The following is a 16,668-nucleotide window of genomic DNA, read 5'->3' as shown; positions in this document are numbered from 1 at the left end:
TCCCTCACTGGAGGTTTTTAAGAAGAGACTGAACACCTATTTGTCAAGAGTGGCATAGGGTCTCCTGCTTGAGCAGCGGGTTGGACTAGAAGACCTCCAAGTTCCCTTCCAACTCAGAATAGAATAGAACAGAATAGAAACCAGACTTACCTTAGAAGCAGCACTTGCCCATCAGCCCCAACAGCCAGATCTGGAAGCCCGTCTCCTGTGAGTTCCGACCCCCCGTCAAGAGCTTGACCAAAATACTGCAGCCTGTTGGGCAGGATAGAAGCTTGGATGCGCTGCAAAGAAGAACCATAGAGTAAGACGATAAAAAGGCAGAGGGGTGAAAGGGACGTGGGCAGCTGAAGGCTCACCTGGCTAAAAACATTGCTGAGGGATCTACTCGTCCCTTGGAAGATGTACACAGCTCCTTGATTCTCGTCCTCCAGCGGTGCCCCAACAGCCACATCTGTCCACCGATCCCCGGTAATTTCCCCAGCTTCTGCTATGCTGGTTCCAAAACGGCCCAAGGGGTGATGGGGCTCCCCTTGCAATTCCTTGCCACAGAAAAATGTCTCTTCCTGGGAAATGGGGTGAAGGAAAAGCGTGTGAATCGGGCGGAAAGCATTTTCTCCAGAAGTCATTGTGCCTGGAGGAAATCAAACCCCTTAATAACAGCCCAGCATGGATTTCTGTTCATTTCCCTGCCCCTACCCCACCCCAAGATATGGTTAAAAAAATTGTCGAGATGGTGTCTGCAATGGCACAATGAACACTTCACAATGCACATAAACAAAAATGGGCATTGTTTGGCACTGCTGCAGCTGCCATCTTGACTCTTTTGACCTTATCTTGCAGCCACGCCTGCACTGCCGCGCAGCTGAACTAATCTATCATTCGGTTCACAGCTACAATGCTCTGTCTTTTTGATTCTCCAACAACTTCAGCTAAACACTGGTACTTTGTCTCAGGATTCATTGTCGCTAGACTTGGCCTAGCTGCTTGGAAAAAACGCTGAATGAATGAATGAATGAATGATGCTTTTTAAAATTGATGTGAGTCCAGTTTATATTATTCTTGAAGGTTCCAAGCCTCTAAATGCAACTCATTCCAAACTCATCAATGAAGGCGAATATATGTGTCCCGGGATAAAGTTGCAGGATCCAATCTGGGTCAGTCACTGGGATCAAAGGGTTACTATTCCGAGCTTTCAAACTCGTACTGGAGCTCCTCCTGAGGGAATTTCTCTTTACCAAGATGTGTGCTCTGGGCTAGTAGTCTATGCGTAGTATTTATGTTGTGCCTGGTTGTTTGTGGTTTTTTATTTGTTCATTGTAGTGTTGATGGCCGGCTATTAAGCCATTGGCTGTTGTTTCTTTGTGCTGCCAAGTCCTTGGCTCCTAAGTAGCCAATGAGCTGGTGGTAAATCAGCACCTCTGTTGACTGACAAATGGCCTGTTTCCCAGGCTTCAATAATTTCCCTGGCTACCTTTGTACCTACTCGACCAACAATCTTAGTAGCTGTCCTTGTTCATTGCAATGTGAGGCTACCGACCACTCACCGAAGCTAACCACCATTCTTGCAATCTGGTGGTTAGCTTCTCCCCATTCCCATCTTTCCTACATAGTCACAGGCGCTTGGAAGACTAAACTCTGGTCCCAGTGACTGACCAAGATTGGATCCTGCAACATTCCAAATTACTGAAAAGAAAACCTAGTCCAGCCCAACCCAACCCAGCCTAGCCTCAGCCTCAGCCACAGCTCCCAGTCCCCAGTCCAGTTTTTTACTTACCTGCCTTCGGCAAACATAGACCCTTCCTCCTGCAGTGCCATCATAGTACATCGGTGCGCCAATGAGGACCAAGTCAGTATTCCTGTCTCTGTCCAAGTCCACAGCACACAGGGTAGCCCCAAAATACGAGCCGATCTGGGGGGACTTTAAAATTTCCATTTTTAAAAAATATTTGCCTAGGATCCCCAAGTCTGAGCAGTTTCCTTGCCTGACGCCCCCCTCCCTTTTTTCCCTTTATCCACTGTGTGTCCCAGCAAAGCCTCCGTTGCCAGAGAGAGAAAGGAAAGCAGTTGTGCACTGATGATGTTACCTAATATGGTAACGAAACATCTGCAAGGAAACCACCAAGCTCGGAGAAGACCAAGGACTCCGAAAGCAACTTGAAATTTAGCATAGGACCTATTAGCCAGAGGCTGCAGTCAAAGCTGGCAGAGTTTCTGATCCATTGGAGTACTTAAACTCTTTGCGGATAGATAGTTGTCAGGTTTCCACTCCAGAATATTCAGATTTAATTGCTCCAATGTTTCTAGAAAATTTCTTTTTTGGGAGCTCCTGTAGGGCATTTAAAGTGGTTTTAAATAGCAGCTCTCTGATTTCGTGAAAGGGTATACTGTATGTTGAGAGGATCAAACTTCTCCTTAAATCTGGAGAGACTAAAAAAAGTTGAGGTTTAGTAGGTAGCCACAATGCTTTAGGGTTTTATTTATCCAAATGATTGAAATGTTTAAATATTTTTCTGGAATTAAGGAATGTAGCTTCAGTGGGAGAAAAATACAGAATACTGAATAACAGAGTTGGAAGGGGCCTTGGAGGTTTTCTAGTCCAATCTTTTGCCCAAGCAGAAGACCCTATACCATTCCAGATAAACATCTGTCCACTCTCTTCTTAAAAACCTCCAGTGATGGAGCACCCACAATTTCTGGAGGTAAGGTGTTCTACTGATTAATTGTTCTAACTGTCAGGAAATTTCTCCTAAGTTCTCGGTCAGTGATGGCGAACCTTTTAGAGATCGACTGCCCAAACTACAACCCAAAACCCACTTATGTATCATCGGGTGACAGATGGGCGTGGCCAGTTGGGTGGGCGTGGCTGCAGTGGTAACAGCAGACTGGGTGGGACTAAAAAGTTCAATCAATCAATTCCAACGTTGTGAGATTTCTTTTTTTCTGCTGGAAGTTGAAATTGATTGAACTTTTTTTTTTTTGCAAACGGCGATGGAGGCCTAAAGCGAAAAGGTTTTTAAAAGCCCAGCTGAAGGCCCAGGATGATGGCATGTGATGGCATGCGTGCCCACAGAGAGGGCTCTGTGTGCCACCTGTGGCATGTGTGCCATGGGTTCGCCACCACGGTTCTAGGTTGTATGTCTGATAAGTTTCCATCTTTTCTTGCCCTCCTGTGCTTTGGAGAAAAGGTTGTCCCCCTTTTCTTTGTGACAGCTTCTCAAAGATTGGAAGGCTGCTTTCAAGAGAGAAGTCTTCTTCTCCGGTTGATGGAGCGTACGCCCAATCAAAACACACTTACGAGCTAAACCAGGGGTAGGCAACCTCGTCTCTTTTATGACTCGTGGACTTCAACTCCCAGAATTCCTGAGCCAGCCATGCTGAGGGGAAAGAGAGAGGTTTCCAAGCTGAGCCATGCTGACTCAGGAATTCTGGGAGTTGAAGTCCACAAGTCATAAAAGAGCCGAGGTTGCCTACCCCTGAGCTAAATCATTCCCGCAGGTGATCAGCCCATTTACCTGCTTTAAAGACAGCTCTGAGGTCCGTTTCCGCTGCCCTCTCTTTTGGTTGAACCAGACCACTTTGCCCATATGTTGATAACGCGGGGCTCCCACGACGAAGCTTGTCTGTCCATTGACTTGAACTTCCTGAATTGAATAACCTGGTGAGGACGCAAGAATGATCAAGGAAGAGGATGAGACAAAGGCACGCTGCTTATTGACAGTTTTATAGAAGGTATTCTCAACTAGCCATGAAAATCCAGATGCTTCTGGAGTATGCTTAGCCCAAGATTAAAATTAGCCACAAGCAACTGTCTCTGGCTGTTAAGAACAGTTCCTAGACCTTCCTTTCTTATATCCTCAAACTACATTTTTAAAAGAGATCTTCCTTATTTAAATTTCTTTATTATTTAAGTTTCAACACCATGCGTTATAATACAAATTAACGTGAAAACGAATTGCAAAAGAATAAAGGGGCAAAAGAAATGCACCAAACAAATATAACCAAAAGCAAGCCCTGACTTCATTTTTGTACAGAATATTAACAATACAACCACCTCATAGAACATTTAATCATAGGGCTGGAAGGGACCTTGGAGGTCTTCTAGTCTGACCTCTTCCTAAGGCAGGAGTCTCATACCATTTCAGTCAAATGGTTGTCCGATCTATTCTTGAAAATCTCCAGTGATGGAGCACCCAAAACTGCAGGAGACAAGCTATTCCATTAATTGCTCTCACAGTCGGAAAATTTCTCCTTACTTCTAGCTCAGGGCTTTTCAACCAGTGGTACGGGGTACCACCTGTGGTACATTGGCACCTGGCAGGTGGTACGTGACAATCCTAGAAAAGTGGTAGCGGGCGAGGGGAATGAGCACCGCACAAGCCTGAGCGAGAGACAGCTGGAGCTGCAGCGGAAGCGCCAGGATCAGCGCCAGGCTCCAGCTGGAGCTCGGCGCTGATCTTGGCGCTTCTGAGCCCAGAAGAAGCGCCGATCAGCTGGAATGTTGCAGCATCCCCAGGGTCTTGTGATTTACATTCAGATGCTTGGCAACTGATTCATATTTATGATGGTCACAGTGTCACAGGGTCATGTTTAAGTGACCAAAACCTGCTGGAACCACCCAGCAGAGGGGGTGGGAATAAAAACCAAACATACCCCCACCCCACCCCCACTGCCAATCCTCAACAGTAATGCTCACAACAATGAAAACCTCGGACAGGAGGAAGAGCACCACCAGACGGGCAGGCAGGTGTCTTGCTCAGCTGTGGCTTGGGGGACACTTTTTTCAGTGCCATTGTAACTTCAAACAGTCACTAAGTGAACTGTTGTAAGTCGAGGACTACCTGTACATTACTTTTTTCCTTTTTTGGGGGGGGTCATCAAGTTTTTGACGCTAGGCGACTGGTGATACTCGGATGTTGCCATATCCTAAAAGTGGTACAATGGGTGAAAAGGTTGAAAAGCCCTGCTCTAAACCTCTATAGAAATAAGACCAACAGATAAAGCAAGGGTCCCCAACCCCTGGTCCGTGGACCAGTACCAGGCTGTGGCATGCCAGCAACTGGTCTGCACGAACAAGCAAAGCCCCATCTGTGAGATGCAGGCGGCACACAAAACCACGAACCCTCTGGTCCGCAGAAAAAACTCTTTCCGTGGAATCGGTCCCTGGTGCCCAAAAAGTTGGGGACCTCTGGTATAAGGTACCTGCTAAAACTCAGTATTTATTAAATGTTCTTCTCTTAATTTCACCTAAGAGACAGTAAGATATCAAATGTAAATAATCTTATTTTTTAAAAGCTAAAAAATAATAAAAATCCCTAGCCATCTCCAATCAAATGTTCAAAACTCAAAATCAGAAGCTGGCTCTTCTCTTTATCCTGTAAGAAATCCATCAGTGGCTCTATCAGTGACCCTCAAATTAGAGAGGAGTTGAGATTCGTGCTTTCATTAGACCTACCACACTTGATCTGCAAGGTTCTGGATGACTTTCAGATCTCAACAGGGATCATTCAGAGTTTGGCAGCCCAGATACGGCGGGCCCACAGTTATTGATTTATGCATTAATCAAATTGATGTGAGGGATCCTTGGTCCGCTCTGAGTTTGGTAGCTTTTTTGCAGACCTTTCATTACCCAAACTGGGTAACGCCATCAGTGCTAGAAAGGAGTAGGGTTTACTGTCTGTAATGGCTTGTCCTGTCTGTAATGTATTGGGCCTTTTACTTGAACTGTTTTCACCTGTCTTTGAATGCTGTTTGAGATTGCTTAATTAGGGTGTCTGTGTAACGGTCGCTGGCTGCCCAGACATGCAGTCTCCAGGACGATCATTGGTTGGCTCTGGGGCGGGAACAGGTTCCTTTAAACCTATTGGCCACCGCCTAGTGGCCAACCATATAAGTAGCTGGGTAGAAGCCTCTGATTCAGTTCTGTTCCTGTTACTACAATAAAGCAATGTTCCTGTTTGAACCCTCTCATCTCACCTCCTGCTTCCAAAGAACTCACTACACAATACTGTCAGTGTTGCTAGCAGTGGTCTTAGAGATTCTTTGGTTGGGCTGTTTACTGTTAGATTGTTTGGCAGTTCCTTGATTGGGATGTTGTTTACTTCTTGATTGTTGATCTGATGTTAATCTTGGTGTTGCTCATCTGGATGTTGATTACTGGTGGGGAGGTGGGGTTTTTTTTTTGCTTATTGTCTCTTTTTTAGAAAGGGCAAGTGTGACCATCCTAGATCGAGCGAGGTCCAAAAACACTAGGGAATGTGACTTATCTTTGTTATTCATAGTTACAAGCTTTGCAGCATCCCCATTGTTGTGTACCGGGTTCTCTGCTTGAGTGAAGAGACGAGGCGAGTGAGTTCAGGCAGGAACATGCTTTTATTGAGAACAGGAACTGAACTGAGAAACAGGGCTGCAAATGCAGCTATTTATGCCCTGGGTGGCGGTGTTCTGTACCAGCCTGCTACCGGCCCTGCAACAAAAGCAGGGACGACCCCTTAACAAACGGCAAGAGGCTGGGATAAAGCCTGCCAAATTTATTCACATAAAACAGACACCAACCATGAAACAGAAAACAGGAACTAATTCAAGCGGTTGCCTTCAGCAAACCAGCCCCCCCACACATTCCCCTTATATAGAGTTCAGGGCGTGGCTTCTCTCTGCCTCCTTCCGAGGAGCCCCATTGCCTTCCTCTGTTCACTCCTAATTGACTGCCTCCTGCGTCGGGCGTCCTTGAACAGGGCCAGCTGTGGGTCATCTTCATCCACGCTGTCAGGCTCACACAGCTGGGTCTCCGTGGTGACCAAGTGGGAGGGGCCTGGCTGGGGGCTCTCATCAAACTGTCCAATCCCCTCAGCAAGCTCTTCAACACCCCCCTCCTCCTCCTCCTCTGAGTCGTCCGGCCCGACTACCGAACCCACAGGCTGACCCTGAATCACAACAGGCGGCCAATAGGTTTAAAGCAAACTATTGCCGCCCTAGAGGCAGCCAATGGCAGCTCTGGAGACAGGCTGTCTGAGGAGCTGGGAGCCTTAGCCAGCTCCTTGCTTAAGCAACCTTCCAGCATTCAAACCCACATGGTACACTCAGTAAAACAAGGCCCAATACATTACACCCATGATCACGTGATTACAGTTCAGATGCTTGGCAACTGGTTCATATTTATGAACTTTGCTATGTCCCAGGATTACGTGATCAAATTTTGTGACCTTCTGATAAGCAAAGTCAGTGGGGAAGCCAGATTCACTTAATAATCAGGTTACCAACTTATCCACTGCAGTGATTCACTTAACAGTTGGGGCAAGAAAAGTCATAAAGTGGGACAAAACTCACTTAACAAATGTCTCACTTGTATCTTTAAAAATTTTTAACCTTAAATTATTCTGGTTTGGCTTAATTTTATTGATTAAATTGTACCCTTCGTATTCCTGTGTGGCAAGGACATCAAGCCTGCCATGAACATAACATACACTTGCTTCCCCATTCCTGTGATCCGCTACTCAAGTTGTCCTTTTAAAAATATATCAAAGACGTCATTTTTGCATAGGGTCGCCACCTTGAGTTAATTATAAAAAGTAATAAAGTTGGGATGCAAATAAATGAATAAATAAATTTTGCAGTCTGCCCAGCATTTCCACCCAGAATGGATCTAGAGCAGGGGTGTCAAACTCAATTTCATTGAGGGCCGCATCAGCATTGCGGTTGCCCTCAGGGGGCCGGGTGGGCGTGGCCTGGGTGGGTGTGGCCTACTGGGAGGGCGTGGCTAGAGTGCGTATGGCCTACTGGGTGGGCGTGGCCAGCTCTACATCGTTGGCATCAAGGGTGTCTATGGGGGCCTGGGCAGGAGTGGGACAGATCTGAGGGTCTCTGGCAGGAGGGTCTCTGGGCCAGGGCCAAGGCAGTGGGGGCCATTCCCTCACTGTTTCCAGGATGGCTTCGCGGGCCACATGAAACCACTTCGTGGGCCGGATCCGGCCCCCGGGCCTTGTGTTTAACATGTCTGATCTAGAGCAATCGTTTTACTCTCATTTTACTCTTACCAAGATAAGCGGATTTCCAATCATTTGTGGAGGTGGAGATATTGATAAAAGTCTCATCACCCTGGCCGTTGAAAAGGAAGAGTCCTCCAGCCCAGTCATAGGCTCCGACTGCCCCCAATATGGAGCCATCCTAAACCAGCAAAAGAACCAGCAAAGCAGAGAAGACGTTAATAAAACAAAAGGAAATAAATCCTTTGGATGGAAATTGTTATCTTCCTCCTTTCATAGGGCACTAAGATATTTTGATTTTTCTTTTCTACAGCCCACCTTTAATAACCTCTAATGAAAGAACATGGAGAAGAGCAACAAAGATGAACAGGGGACTGGAGGCTAAAGACTTATAAAGAACGGTTGCCGGAATTGGTCTAGTTTATTGAAGAAAAGGACGAGGGGGGACAGCAGTCTTCCAATATCTCAGGGGCTGCCACAGAGTAGAGGGGGGGGGGTCAAGCTATTCTCCAAAGCACCTGAAGGCAGGACAAGAAGCAATGGATGGAAACAAGGAGAGAAGCAACCTAGAACTAAGGATAAATTTCCTGAAGTTAGAACAATTAACCAGTGGAATGATTTGCCTCCAGAAGTGGTGAATGCTCCAACACTGGAAGTTTTTAAGAAGAGATTGGACAACATTTGTCTGAAATGGTATAGGGTTTCCTGCCTGAGCAGGGGGTTGGACTAGAAGACCTCCAAGGTCCCTTCCAACTACTCTACTCTACTCTACTCTACTCTACTCTACTCTACTCTACTCTACTCTACTCTACTCTAAATTATTATTCTATTCTATTCTATTCTATTCTATTCTATTCTATTCTATTCTATTCTATTCTATTCTATTCTATTCTATTCTATTCTATTCTATTCTATTCTATTCTATTCTATTCTATTCTATTCTATTCTAACCATGTTTGGGACAAATCAAAAATTCAAAACATCCCTTACTCTGAATTAGCCAAGCAATGTACCTCTATAGAAATCAGGAATCCCAAGAAGTCTAATTCTGCACACTTTCCTTTCAGACATTGAAGTCCACAAAGACTAAGGCCTCCACCGATGATTTGTCCAAGGAAGCCCACTAATCTTCATTTCCACAGGCATTTAATTCTGAATTATTTCCCTCTCTCTTTTATGTTTCTACTTAAGTCTGACCTGCTACTTATCAGCATCTAATTTGCATTGGGGAACCTGAGATGAGGGTGACTCACCTGGGTGTGTAAGGCACTGAATCCGTCCTGAGACAACTCTAACTCGAAGGACTGAGAGCGGTTGCCAGTGTTCTGGGACTGAGTACCTGCAGAAGAAAGTTGGAAAAAAGGACATATGAGCATCTCTGAGATGCTTCTACTGGATCTGAGGGTGGGCCATGCTTGGATAGGGGTTCTAGTGGAGCAGAAGAGGGCATCAAGTTGACTGAAAGAAATATCGAACAATTCTTGCTTTCTCTTGGTGCAACCTGAAGACTTTGGGGAGGTAATGCTGTTGGAGCAATGGCAGGCCAAGCAGATGGATTATCTGTCAACCTAGTTCTGTTCCATTGATCTCAATGGAGGTTTACTCAAAATATAGATAAATCTGGAAACAGATCACATTTTCAACCAGCAACATCAAGGATGGATAGAAAGATAGAAAGAGATAGATAGATAGATAGATAGATAGATAGATAGATAGATAGATAGATAGATAGATAGATAGATAGATAATCATATAGATAGTCCAACCTATGTCGCTACCCATCAGTAGACCTATGCTCATCTGTATACTGGTAGTCCTTGACTTATGACTACAACTGAGGTTGGAATTTTGGTCATAAGTCATTGGGGGTCAAACAAGTGAGATGCCCACATGACCACTTTGCTCAACGACTGGAATGCTGGTGTTCTCATTTGCAGTCATTAAGCGACTGCATGAGTTGTTAAATTGAGGGACTGAAAGACTGAAAGGATGGCAGCCCACGTCTGTGTGTGTAAGGGAATTCCCATGGTAGGCTGCAGAAATGAGGCTGGAATCTTTATGATCCCAGCTTCATTTTGCTATCCCCCCGCAGGAGTTCCCCTCCCGTCTGTGTGCACAAGGGAACACCAACACTGGGTCGGAGAAACAAAGCTGGGATCTTTGGGATTCCAGTTTTGTTTCTCCAGCCCACCACAGGAATCTTCCCCCTATGCATCCAGGAGAGAAGAAAGCCTTTGGCAAGCAGTAGTATCTTGCAAACTTTCCTGCCGGCTTTCCCACTGATTTTCTGGGGAAGCCGGCAGAGAAGATTATAAATGAAGATGATATGATTGTGGGGTGCTTGGCAATCAGTTGTAAATGCAAACAGACTGGCAAGCACCCAAAAGGTGATCCCATGACCCCCGGAGTGGTGCAGCAGTCATAACTTTGAGGACTGGTCATAAGTAACTTTTTCTGAGTCCTTTGTAACTTTGAACGATTGTTAAGTGACCAGTTATAAATTGAGGACCGCCTCTACTGCTGAAAGTGGCTCACAAAAGTCAGTCCTCGTGGCCGCTGAAGTATCTGGATGAAGAATCTAACAGTCATCATGACTCTCTTTGGCATTTTGACTGGGGTGGGAATCCATTTTGAGCTCCAAATCCTAGCATTATTTCTAGTCAAACCATCGGATGTCATACCTTCTATGGCAAAAATTTTGTTCTGGAGATTGTTCTGGATGTCCTTGAGAGCATCAAAGTTGTTCACGGAGAAAACATAGTCCACAGAGGGTTCTGAGGCAATAGCCATGAGTTCTTCACGAGCGGGTCCTCGTGAGAAAGCTAACCCAACCTTGATGGCATGCCCGAAATGGCGAGGGGAGACAAAAACAGAGACTTTTATTGAGAAATCACCATAGTTACTCTACTCACAGTAAGGATTCTGCATATTAGTTGTCTTTCCCTGCGCGTGTAAAGGAATCATGGCAACACATTTTGAAGAGCTGCCTTTTGTTGCTAGAGTGAGACAGAACAATACAATTCCCTCTGTACCATCTGTTCATATTGACTGGCAGCTCTGTATATTGGAACGATCAGAAGAAAATTGCATGTTCTGATTTCCTTATATAGGTAGTCCTTGACTTATGACCAAAACGGAGCCTGGAATTTCCACTGTAAGTCATGATGGTAATAAGTGGAGGTGCCCACATGACTAGACCTGATTTTATGACTTTTTTTTTGCAGTGGTCGTTAAGCAAATGCCATGGTCATTAATTGAATCAATATATTCACATCAGCATTTATTTCCGGAGACCAGCTTGAAAGACTGGAAACTAGTAAAAAATGTCACAAACTGTAGTCACTGACAACAGAACGCTGCAACTGTCCATAAAGGTGAGTTAGTTATCAAACACCCAAAATGCAATCATGGAACTATAAGGTTTGTGTTGTGCAGCTGTTCAAATTGCAGAAGTGAGTCATAAGTTGCTTTTAGGGAATCCATCATAATTCCAAATTCTTAAGCAACCAGTCATTAAACGATAACTATCTATAATGTTCTGCTAATGTTCTCACCCCAATGGCAAAGCGGATAATGTTAGCCCTTTGTGCTTCTGGAATCACAGCTTCATATTCTAGATCTTCTGATTTTTGTCCATCAGTTATCACAATGAGAATTTTAGATGCATCGCTGCGGGCTCCTTTATTGGGGAGAAACATTTCACGCCTAAAGAAAAATGAGATCAATAGTAGTGTGTTAAACTTCTGCCTTCCTTCTTTCCGAAGCCCATTTCTGAAAACACGATCTAAAGATGAATGCCCCGCAAAGAAAAAAGTAAAAGTCTTATAGACAAATTAACAAATATTCAGTACAAGTCATTTAAGAATCAAAATTAGGGATGAGCATAGGTTTGCTCCATGCAAAATAAAGGCCCACCTCCATGGCCCTTATATGAACATTCTTTTAAGAACTAGGAAACTGTTACTCTGTTATTCCTCTGTGCCCAACAATTGTTGATAGTCAGATCTCTTCAAAACAATTAAGGTCCTGAGCCCTGCAGGGCATCAAAGATGGCAACCATCATTTTGAAAAGCACCTGGAATACAGCTGGTAACCAGCCCAGCTCCCAAAGTGGTGGCATTTTCTGGACAAAATGAGATCCAATCATACAAACTAGACTGCTATTCTTGAGATCAGCTGTAGCTTCTGGTGGATTTCAAGGGATGTGCCACGTACACCACATGCTAGCAGCGCAACTGGGAAGAGGCTGATGCCTGAGTGGCACTGAAGATAAGAAAGACTCCTAACCAAGGGGTAATCATAATTAGTATAGCAGTTGAGGCACTCCTGGACATGGGTATCATCGGCTTCTTGAGGTTTTAAAAGAGCCTGACCCACTTTCTATGCAAATCATCAGAGCTGATTAATTCAGAGGTCTCCAAACTTGGTAACTTTAAGACTTGTGGACTTCAACTCCCAGAATTCCTCAGCCACCCTGGCTGACTGAGGAATTCTGGGAATTGAAGTCCACAAGTCTTAAAGTTGCCAAGTTTGAAGACCCCTGCAATTAATTCATAATGAGTGAACTTTTTTTGCATATCAAATCCTTTTCTGGCAAAAAGCAAACAAAGAATTACCGTTCAACCTTGCTCACTGACTGCCTCATTTAGCGACCGTTCAAAATTATGATGGTACTGAAGAAATAACCTTACAGCTAATCCTCAGGATTATAGCCACCTGCAGTCAGATGATTGCGATTTGTGTGTGCTTCACCACCAGCATTCAACAAGCAGAGTCAATGGAGAAGCCACTGGTAAAATCTCAAGTGATAGTCATATGGAGGCTAAACCATATAGGGAATGGTTGCTGGAATTGGGTATGTGTAGTTTAATGAAGAGAAGGATGAGGGGGGACATGATGGCGGTGTTCCAATATCTCAGGGGCTGCTACAAAGAAGAGGGAGCCAAGCTATTCTCCAAAGCACCTGAAGGCAGGACAAGAAGCAACGGATGGAAACTAGTCAAGGAGAGAAGCAACCTAGAACTAAGGAGAAACTTCCTGACAGTTAGAACAATTAACCAGTGGAACAACCTGCCTCCAGAGGTGGTGAATGCTCCAACACTGGAAGTTTTTAAGAAGAGACTGGACAGCCATTTGTCTGAAATGGTGTAGGGTTTCCTGCCTGAGCAGGGGGTTGGACTAGATGACCTCCAAGCTCCCTTCCAACTTCTTATTATTATTATTATTATTATTATTATTATTATTATTATTATTATTATTATTATTATTATTATTATTATTGCAGTGATTTATTCAGTGACCATAGCAGAAGTGAGATTGTAAGTCTATTGCAGTCACATGTTTTACTTAATGACCATGTTGCTTAGCAATGGACTTTTCGGTCCCAATTGTGATCACTAAGCAAAGGTTACCTACCGTACATATCTATTTTTGAATGTATATTTTTGTTATTGTACATAAGGGCGCAGTAGCTCTCTGACCTGTCAGGATCTACTTCTGTTCCTGGATGAAATTGCATTTGACAACCATTGGAGTCATCAAGAGAATATCAATTTTCAAAAAATCTAGTTCAATCTATACAAGCTGATCAGCTTATCTCTACATATTCCTAGGAAATGCAAATTAAATTATTTCATTCCTTTACTGGTCCAGTATTGTTAAACATAGGAATGTCTCAAATAAAGGATAGTTTAATACTGCTTCCCAATGAAAAATCAAATTGCGAAAGCTTTTAAATTCATTCCTGTATCATAAATAATGGTGCAATTACCTTTTTAATGTTGTGGTAAAATAACTTGAATTGAGGTCCAAAACCCAGGAAACTGGAAGAATTTGATTTAAAAAAATATATGCAAGGTTTGATTCGCAAAATCAGGATAGCAGCTGTCATCATACAACTGTTTTCTTTTTTTTAAACCATACCCTGCATGGATCCTCTTTTAAATGCAAGTAAACATGAGCATTCTGGGTTAAGCAGCTGAAGCTGAAGTAAATACCAGCATGTTGTGTTAAATTAAAAAGAACCAACCAGTGAATACTTACACCACTTTCTGGATATATGTAGCCGTGCGAGTAGCTCCGTACAGCTGTCTGATTGGTGTAATCAAGTCAGCTGGATTTGGAGTAGATTTGAAACGGAGGAAGTCAAAGTGTTCTTGATATGTCCCCGAGTACTGGGATAAGCCAAACTAGAGAAAGGGAGAGAAGAAGAGAAGAAGAAAGGAAAGAATTTAAAAAATTCTTATCTTAAAAAAATGTTATCTTTTATTTGATAATGTATATGGCTGTCCACTTGGCTATAGCACTTCTGTATGTGTTTGATGACACATTAAAACATCTAGATGTCAAGTCAAATTGGTTGGGTAAACAGAGTTGTGGAAGTTAATAAACTGTGAGCCTATTTTGCAAAGGGGAGAATTATTATTGAAATGATCAGTATTCAGTTAGAGGGGACAATCTGTGTGTATGTGTTTTTATGAACATTTTTACGTCTTCTTTAGCTTTGCTTTGTTGTTGTTTTTTCTCCTTTTTTGAGTTTCTTATTTTAATTGTGTGAATAAAATAAAAACAATAAACTGAAAATAATAATAATAGACAATAGCAGTAAAACCCCAGGCAATGTAAAAAGTCTGTAAGGACCACCAGGAAACGCCCCCCCCCCCATGATTCAACTAACTTTACCACCACTATTCAGGAATACATCTAGATCTTCAAAGCTTTTGGGAAAGATGGCAGGGTTGAGGCCAATCTAATCTCTGGGATTATGTTGTTTCAAAATGGAGGCACAGCAACAGAAAAGGCCCCGGATGACATTCTTTGACTGAAAGAACTCACAGCATGCTTAGCCTGCTGGACCTAATGGGGCAGCTAGAAACAATTGAGGAGAGGTAGCAGTTAACATTTTCTTAATGTTAACATTAACATTAAGAAAACCAAGATCATGGCGTCCGGCCCTCTCAATTCCTGGCAAATAGATGGGGAAGAAATTGAGGTAGTGACAGATTTTATTTTCCTGGGCTCCAAGATCACTGCAGATGGGGACTGCAGCCAAGAAATTAAAAGACGCTTCTCCTGGGGACGAAAGCCATGGCAAACCTAGACAGCACACTAAAAAGCAGAGACATCACCCTGTCAACAAAAGTGTGTATATTCAAGGCTATGGTCTTCCCAGTTGCAATGTATGGCAGTGAAAGTTGGACCATAAGAAAGGCCGAATGCCAAAGAATTGAGGCCTTTGAGCTATGGTGCTGGAGAAGACTCCTGCGAGTCCCTTGGACTGCAAGGCAATCAAACCGGTCAGTCCTAGAGGAGATAAACCCTGACTGCTCTTTAGAAGGCCAGATCCTGAAGCTGAAACTCAAATACTTTGGCCACCTAATGAGAAGGAAGGACTCACTGGAGAAGAGCCTAATGCTGGGAAAGGTTGAGGGCAAGAGAAGAAGGGGACGACAGAGAATGAGGTGGCCGGATGGAGTCACTGAAGCAGGAGGCGTGAGCTTAAATGGACTCCAGAAGATGGTAGAGGACAGGAAGGCCTGGAGGAACGTTGTCCATAGGGTCGCGATGGGTCGGACACGACTTCGCAGCTAACAACAACAACAAGCAGTAGCCCCTGGTCATGTGAACAAAATTCATCTCCCCCCCACATTTATGACCACACCCCCTGCCAATCACTGTCCCCACTCCCAGCAGAATAAGACTTCATTATCCTCAAAGGACCTGCCTGAAAGCCAGAATCCAGTTTGGGACAAATCTAAGTGACCTGATCACATTTGTCTACTCATTCATTCATTCATTCATTCATTTTCTATAGCTACCCATCTAGTCAATGACTCTGAGCAGTTTACAATTAGATAGATAGATAGATAGATAGATAGATAGATAGATAGATAGATAGATAGATAGATAGATAGATACAGTAGATAGATCTCAACTTACAACCACAACTCAGCCCAAATTTCTGTTGCTAAGTGAGACATTTATTAAGTGAGTTTTGCCCATTTGATGACCTTTCTTGCCAGTGTTGTTAAGTGAATCACTGCAGTTGTTAAGTTAGTAATACGGTTGTTAAGTGAATCTGGCTTCTCCATTGACTTTGCTTGTCAGAAGGTTGCAAAAAATGATCACAACAAAAAATGTTCACTGCAACTGTCATAAATATGAATCAGTTGCCAAGCGTCTGAACTTTGATCATGTGACCATGGGGATGCTGCAATAGTCGTCAGTGTGAAAAATGGTCATAAGTCACTTTTTTCAATGCCGTTGTAACTTCAAATGGTCACTAAATGAACTGCTGTAAGTCGAGGACTACCTGTATTACAATCAAAATTCTAAATAAATTTAAAACAAAAAAAACCAAAAAAAAATACAAACTAAATATACATATACATTATAACAGAATAGCAAACACAATATGGCAACTGCCACAAAATTGAATATCAAAGGGTTCCGAACTAGAAAAAGCATATTTTTAGCATGGTAAAAAAATGAATAATGATTATACACTAGTGCAGATTTTAGCGAGGGACTCAACATTTTCATTCTGAATATTACCGTTTCATCCAGAGTCTGATCTCTTAACATTACCTGAGTGTTTGTATTTTGGAAACGCTTTATGACCTCAAAAATAAATGTCTTCATTTCTGAGAATTGATAATTTCTTATGCTTCCTGAACCGTCAATCAGAAAA

At 43.3% G+C, this 16,668-nt stretch overlaps 1 protein-coding gene across 1 annotated transcript in view; it reads right to left on the bottom strand.

The window, feature by feature from the left end:
- The window catches only part of LOC308677960 (integrin alpha-D-like), a 57,845-nt gene that overhangs the window by 24,772 nt on the left and 16,405 nt on the right, over positions 1 to 16,668 (bottom strand). The window contains exons 6-15 of the mRNA XM_081344688.1: positions 16,566 to 16,668; positions 14,022 to 14,167; positions 11,534 to 11,684; positions 10,661 to 10,811; positions 9,233 to 9,318; positions 8,031 to 8,160; positions 3,513 to 3,655; positions 1,775 to 1,918; positions 357 to 563; positions 151 to 281 (exon numbers count right to left, since the gene is read on the bottom strand). The exon at positions 16,566 to 16,668 is cut by the window's right edge and continues 28 nt beyond it. Coding sequence (XP_081200814.1) covers positions 151 to 281; positions 357 to 563; positions 1,775 to 1,918; positions 3,513 to 3,655; positions 8,031 to 8,160; positions 9,233 to 9,318; positions 10,661 to 10,811; positions 11,534 to 11,684; positions 14,022 to 14,167; positions 16,566 to 16,668 — 1,392 coding nt within the window. The remainder of the gene's footprint in view (positions 1 to 150; positions 282 to 356; positions 564 to 1,774; positions 1,919 to 3,512; positions 3,656 to 8,030; positions 8,161 to 9,232; positions 9,319 to 10,660; positions 10,812 to 11,533; positions 11,685 to 14,021; positions 14,168 to 16,565) is intronic.

This window comes from Vipera berus (genome assembly GCF_964194415.1).
Source record: "Vipera berus genome assembly, chromosome: Z".
Classification (NCBI taxonomy): domain Eukaryota; kingdom Metazoa; phylum Chordata; class Lepidosauria; order Squamata; family Viperidae; genus Vipera; species Vipera berus.
The sequence above is the reverse complement of the archived record's forward strand: the minus strand, read 5'-3'. Positions and strand labels throughout refer to the sequence as shown.